Source organism: Lichenostomus cassidix, unplaced genomic scaffold (genome assembly GCF_008360975.1).
Source record: "Lichenostomus cassidix isolate B80296 unplaced genomic scaffold, HeHo_3.0 HiC_scaffold_95, whole genome shotgun sequence".
Lineage (NCBI taxonomy): Eukaryota > Metazoa > Chordata > Aves > Passeriformes > Meliphagidae > Lichenostomus > Lichenostomus cassidix.
The window spans coordinates 5,543-12,336 of record NW_028148048.1 but is presented as its reverse complement, the minus strand read 5'-3'; the positions used below and the strand labels follow the sequence as shown (position 1 = coordinate 12,336).

The 6,794-nt window shown below is 53.1% G+C and overlaps 1 protein-coding gene and 1 long non-coding RNA gene across 2 annotated transcripts; both read right to left on the bottom strand.

The window, feature by feature from the left end:
* Positions 1-461: 461 nt before the first annotated feature.
* LOC146420240 (uncharacterized) lies at positions 462-3,251 on the bottom strand. The gene is made up of 3 exons (XR_014849234.1): positions 3,164-3,251; positions 2,136-2,323; positions 462-657 (listed from the first exon to the last, which is right to left on the bottom strand). It is a non-coding gene; the product is annotated as an uncharacterized LOC146420240 (long non-coding RNA).
* Positions 3,252-3,299: 48 nt separating this feature from the next.
* LOC146420239 (uncharacterized) lies at positions 3,300-6,114 on the bottom strand (the record flags this gene model as incomplete). The annotated part of the gene is made up of 3 exons (XM_085048504.1): positions 5,439-6,114; positions 4,396-4,743; positions 3,300-3,466 (listed from the first exon to the last, which is right to left on the bottom strand). Coding segments are annotated over exons 1-3 (1,191 nt in total), but the record flags the coding sequence as incomplete, so codon positions are not given.
* Positions 6,115-6,794: the final 680 nt, after the last annotated feature.

Below are 6,794 nucleotides of genomic sequence, written 5' to 3'. Positions count from 1 at the left end.
TTAAATTTTGCTTTTATCTACTGCATTTGTGTTCTGTGATTTGTTTGGCCTCAGAGGTTCTACCGCTTGTATTTTTAATGTGTCTCACTATAGCCATCAGCAGACCTGTACTACATTGATTTAATGCTTTCAGACACAAAGCTCAGCCTTCTACTCTGACTTTTTCTGGCATTTTACACAGTTGTTTCAAGAGTCACTCAGCGCTGCCTCCAGAGCACTGCCACCCTGCAGCAAACCTATCCACGCACTTCAGCTGGAAACTGGGACAGCCAGCTTGGTGACACAAGTGCCAGAAGGTCAGCTTTATTCACTGCTCTCTTGCCACACCACAGGACTCAGGGTCAGTGCTGCCAGAGAAGCGTGGAGGGCAGGGCTCCACCGGGGAGGCTGTGCCAGTGCCCTGCTGGAACTCAAGGCACCAGGAAGCACCAAGCCTGCAGACAAGAACTCAACTCCTCTGATCTCCCTTCCTGCCACAGGCAGGCTCACAGCAGCCATCTCAGACCTCTCTCAACCAATGTGGGCTCTCTCCTTACCAAGCTCCTCGGGCTCCAGGGAACTGTTCCCATGGCTCACGGTGCCAGGCAAAGCTCTCTCTGCTGCAGCCATGTTCTCAGGCTCCCCTCCTGAAGACTCAGGGGTGACACCAGTGTTCCCCTTAAAAGAAAACCAGAAAGAAAGAAAACCCAAAGATCACTCACTGTTTTCTGCAGGGACACAGTAGTTCAGAACCCACCGTATTTCCTTCTCTTGAGGAAGAAAATGTTTCTGAGAACTGGTATGTGTGAGTTTACAGAAGACAAAATGTCATCACACTTGGCAATACAATATGGACAATTCCAAAAAATCCCATTCTCTGCCTTGAATCTGCCTCTCCTCAACAGTAAATCTAGAGGAGGCAATGGGTCTGCATATTATATGAAATAGAGGAATCCTTTGGAAAAGCTGTGTAATAATATGCAAAAATGCCTGTGCCAATACAGGCACTGAACATTTCAGGCAAGTCTGGGAAGAGGTAAGAGTTAAGAGAAAGTACATTCCTAAGTCAAAGAGGAAATCTGTCAAACACAATGACTAATGGTCCCTGATTGAATTGCACTTCAACACAGCAGAAGCCCCTGGGCTTCAATTTCATGTGCAGCACCAACATTGTCCTTCCCTCCAATTCACAACTCACAGGGCCTCAGAACCAACACATCTGCTCCCTAAAGGCTTCAGGGCTCACTCACTTTCATCTCTTGCTCCTAACAAGGAGGTCTGGCACCCAAAGGCAGTGGAGAAGATTGACTTCTCAAACCCAGTCCAGAAGCTGCCAAAGCTACAAGGTTGAATGTGGGGCAACACTGAACACATGATGTGGGCACTAAGGAAGGAGTCCTGCCAGCTCCTGGCACAGGGATGTGCTCCTCCCTCCACAGCCCTGAGCACAACAGCCTCATCCAGACTCCAGCTTTGCCAGGACTGGATGGGAACACACATCTCTTCCCACAGAGATGTCCAAGAGGAACATGACAAAGCTCTGGAACATGGAGAGCAAGACTGGCCAGTTTGCCAGTTTGCTGAGGATTTCCCAGATACACATGTGACTGCAGGCTACAGAGAGGACCAGAAAGCTGCAGCTGCAGCACATCCCCTCACACGGCTCTGGCAGTGCCTACACACACAGCAGGGATCACACAGCAGCAGCAGCTGCAGCCCAGCCCTTGCTCTGCCTTGGCCTTCCAACCAAAAGGAGGCAGAGCCCACAGCTGGTGCTCTAACAGAGGCTCCTCTCACATGCCCCTCCCTGGGTGGGACACTTTGCCTTCAGGGGCAATTCTCCAAACACTCTTCTCCTATTTCACATCAAGCTAAGCTTGTTAGAACCTACAAAGCATCACCAGGAATGATGCCCCTGCACTAGGGATTCTTCCCAGGAAAAGGAGAAAGGAGCACCTAAACTTGGCCAACACCTCTCATCCTCACTAAGGATGAGCCCCCTTTTCCTTCCCTCCTCCTTTGCAAATCTTGCTTTACCAAGCAAATCCTTCCCTGTCCATTCACAGCTCAATTCAAGAAGCCTTTCCTTCTCAGCCATGCAACAACTTTCAAAAGCTCTCAGTCCAGCCCTTTTCATCTCTTTCCAATGCAGTTACCTGAGCAAAGGGAGACTTTTCAGGTGGGGAGCGGGAAATCATCTCCTCCAGCGTCTCAAGCACCAGGTCCAGAGTCAGTGGTGGCAATTCCTCTTCCCCAGGCTCATTCCATGGCCAGCTGGAGGCTGTCCATGCTGCACAACCAGCACTGCCAGTCGGAGCATCGGGGGCTGAACTGCTCACTGTGGCTGCAAGAATCCAAACACTTGGGTCAGGCTCCAGAACAGAGCTTGGCACACAGAGCTCTACTGCTGCCTTGGATCAAACACCACAGGAAGCACACAGCAAACTCAAAGCCAGAAATGTATTCCAACTTCCCAGGGGATTGGAAGACTGATTTCTTCCTCTTAAAAAGTATTTATTCTCATTGATGGGTATGTCTGGTAAAGTATGGACTGTAAAACTGATCTACACACACACACACTAATACTTTGTAATCACAGCTGTTTCCATCTCTCCATCAGCTTGAGGATTTGGCTGCTTTGGAGTTTTGCTGAACAAAGAAAGTGGATCCCCCTTGGAAGAGCCCAGATCTGCAGACATGCAGGCTAAAATCAAAGTGGGATTGTATTGCAGAAAAGCAACCTTGTGGCTGAGGCTGTATTCTGCAGCTGCAACTGTTCTGGGGACACACAGAGCTCATTGAAATGCAATAAAAGTCTTTGCAGGAGAGACAATCTTTAAACTCTGCAATATCCTATCAGCATCCTAGTTTGGCTTCACTCAAGAAAACAGGGGAGCTCACCAGACACTGAGCAGTTGTGGGCAAATGTTTTTTGCCTCAGTCTTTCTCCTCTACAGAGAGACTGTTTGGAAAACCCCCAGAAAATCCTCCAAATCTGGAGGAAGGACAGGAAATACAGACAGAGATTGTTTTTGTTCTCAAGGTCCCCCTTCCTGGTCAACTTGACAATTTCTACCTGATTCTCACTTGACATCTACCCATGACAGAGTACTGCAGAAAAATACTTTAAATGGTCTCTTGGCTGGAGCAGTTGGTAAAGCAAGGGTAGAAGTTCTTTCCCTACCTGATGGGCTGTAGGCTGGCAGGTGCTGCTCTGAAGATGTGCAGCTGCTGCTCTCTGGAAGGGCCCTGGAAGAGCTCAGATGGTCAATGTGGATTGTTGGAATGATGAGTTCATGCTGGCATTTAAATTCGCGTGTGTCTGGTTCCTCCAATGAATCCCCAAGAACTCCAGAGGTGGCAAACACTTTCTTGGGAGGCTCTGGGGAAGCCTCAGTGTCCTGATCAGCTGCACTTGTGCTGGAAGGGCCTGGAGGCAGCTCTGAATCCTCAGGTGAGGCAGCACTGAGATCTTGGCATGAGGGAGCTGAGTAGCAATGAGGGAAGAAAGGGAGAAACAGAAGATTGGGTCACTATTGCTCCTGGGCTTCATTTCCCTTGGCAGCAACTGGACATCTATCAGCAAACAGCTAACCTCAGATCCTCCCAAGTAGGGTGAGGAAGAAAAAAATCCCCACATGTTCTGGGGCTTTTCAAAAACCAATCCCCTGTCTATTTAGGTCTCACCTATTTGTTTAACTGTCTGGGAAAACTGTCCCCTGCCAGTTCCTCTGCAGGGATAGTCAAGAAGCCCAACAACCAGGTCTTTTCCCCTCTGCTCCAAAGGGACACAAAAACTTCATAATCACAACCTTTCCTACATGCCCATTAGCTTTTGCAGTTGGCTGCTTGAGTTTCTCATCCCAACACATGAGATTCACATCTCATCCACAGAGTGGATTCACCCTGGACAAGACCAGATCTTCAGGCAAACACTGAAATTCACCTGTGATTTTTATGCTAAAAAGCAACCTTGTGGCTCAGGCCATATTCTGCAGGTGCAACTGTTCTGCAAACACACAGAGCTCCTTGAAATGGCATGGCCTGAAGGGCACAACACACAGTCTTAAAAATCTGTGATATTCTATCACCGTCCCAGTTTGGCTTCATTCAAAGACAGAGGGGAGCTCACCTAACACTGACCACCTTTCAGCCAAGATTTTTTGCCTTACACTTGCACCTCAGCAGAAAGGCTGTCTGGAAAATGCCCAAGAGACAAACCAAATTGGAAGAAAGGAGAGGAAAAGGAGACCGAGAAGTCTTTTGCATTCAAGGTTCCTTTTTCTTGTCAATTTGACACTTTTCTATCTGATTCTCACTTGACATCTACCCATGACAGAGCACTGCAGAAAAATACTCCAAATGGTCTCTGGCCAGGAGCTGTTGGAAAAGCAAGGGTAGAAGTTCTTTCCCTACCTGATGGGCTGTAGGCTGGCAGGTGCTGCTCTGATGATCTGCAGCTGCTGCTCTCTGGAAGGGCCCTGGAAACGCTCGGATGGTCAATGCGAACCAGGCGAACCATGAGCTCAGGGTGGTGTTTTAGGTCCATGCGGACCAGTGGAATGCTGAGATGCTTGAGATGGAATTTGCGTCGGATTGATTCCTCTGATGAATCCCCCAGAACTCCAGAGGTGGGAACTGATTTCTTGGCAGGCACTGGGGAATCCTCAGACTCTTGAGCACCTGCACATCGTCGCCTGGAAGGGCCTGGAGGCAGCTCTGCATCCTCAGGTGAGGCAGCTCTGAGGTCCTGGCATGAGGGAGCTGAGTAGCAATGAGGGAAGAAGAATGGAAGCAAAGGGAAGACTGGGTCACTATTGCTCCGGGGCTTCGTTTCCCTTGGCAGCAACTGTACTTCTATCAGAAAAGCAAAAAGCCCGGATCCTCCCAAGCAGGGTGAGAAGAAAAAAATCCCCACATGTTCTGTGGCGTTGCAGCAACCAATTCCTTGTCTGTTTAGCTCTTGCCTATTCGTTTAACTGCCTGGGAAAACTTTCCCCTGGCAGTTCCTCGGCCGGAGGCAACTGCCAGAATCCCAACTGCCAGGTCTCTCCCCCTCTGCTCCAAAGGGACAGGAGGCTCCCTGCAGCTGGGCCTGGCCACCATCGAGCCCTCGGCACTCACACGCACTCACGGAGAGCTCCCCAAGCGTGCCCGTGGCCGGGCAAGGAGCAGCGGCAGCCACGGCGCGGGGCTGGGCCAGCTGCAGGCCGAGCGGGCCAGGCTGCTGTGAGCGCAGCCCCGGCGGGACTGTCCCGCAGCCCCCCGCAGCCCGGGGGGCACGGCACGGCACGGCACGGCACGGCACGGCACGGCACGGCACGGCACGGCACGGCACGGCTGCCTTGCCCAAGCACAGCCAGCCCCTGGGCCAGCCGGGGCAGCTGCGCTGAGCAGCCCCAGCACGGGCAGTGCCCACGGCCAAAGCCCGCGCCACCCTCGCTGCCAGCCCGGCTTACCGGCCCCGCGGAGCTGCTGCAAGCGGCTGCGCTGGCGGCTGCGCACCTCCTTGCTGCACCTCCTTGGCGCACCTCCTCGGCTGGCCTTGCTCCGGCGCTCGATGCGGAGCAGAAGGTCGGGGCGGTCGCGGCGAAAGATTGGATTCCTGAAGTGGAGCCAGCTGCCGCCCTCGCTCGCCACCTTGTGGAAGCCGTACAGGTGGAGCTGTCGCACGAAGCTGCTGAAGTGCGTGGCTTTGAAGGTGCCCGGGGCCGCCGCCGCCCCCTCGCCGCCCAGCCCGCGGGCGCCGGCCGGGCTGAGCAGCTCCCGCTCGAAGAGCGAGCGCTCGACGAGCAGCCCCCGGGCCAGGCTGTCCCAGCGCACGGAGCGGACGCGGGGGCTGTTCACCAGGTGCCACAGCTTGGCGGGGAAGGTGCGGGCGCTGAGCCCCGAGGGCAGAGGGGGCTGCTGCATGGCGGCGCCGCTCACCGACTGGGGCAACAACGCCTCAGCGCAACGGCCGCGGCGCGGGCAGGACTTGGCGGGGACGAGCGACGAGCGACACGAGCCAGAGAGGCACAGCGCGGGCACAGCGCGGCCGTTTCGCTCCCGGGGCGCTGGCCGGGCTCGGCGGGGCGGGCAAAGCCCCTTGCGAGGCTGCTGGCAGCAGTGGCGACCTCTCTCCCCGCGCTGCATCTCATCCCCGGGTCACCTGTGGTGACAGAAGGAAAGGACATTGCTCTGTCTTGCTTGCTGATAGGATGAAGAGGAGACACTTGAAGACATCCTTTTTGCCTCTTTTTCATCCAGCTGGCATGTTCTTTCTCCTCATCCCTGCCTGTCAACAAGGGGCAGCAGTTTTGTCAGCATGCTCATCAAAGCTGAACTGCTGCCCCTAGGATGGATGTTGCTTTAGCCAAGGGATGAATGGCTTCCAGTTGGAGTCAGCTCATGCTGGTGTCTCCACAAGAGGCTGTGCCTTTTTCTTTCCTCAGGAATCATTTCTGGTCTTCCTGTCTTCCCCCATCTGGGGAGAGTAACAGTGAAAACCCCTCCTGCAGCCAAGTCTAGTCAATGCAGACTGCTCACAGAGTACATCTTGCGATGGAAAGAGACTCCTCTGGGTTGGTGTTGGGAGGTGGAGGGGGAAGGTTTGTCCTGTGCTCACTTGAAGTCTTGTTGGGCAGCTGTTTTGCTCTGGCAGATAGACACCAGGGATGTATATCCAAGCCTTGCAGGTTCATTCATGAGCTTCCTGAGAGACCAAGGAGACTGAGGGATTGTTCTGTGAGGGCAGAAATTTCCATCTGGGAACTTTTTCAGATGCTTCAAAAATTTTTTACTTTCCTTCCCAAATATTGCCATAATCTTTTGCT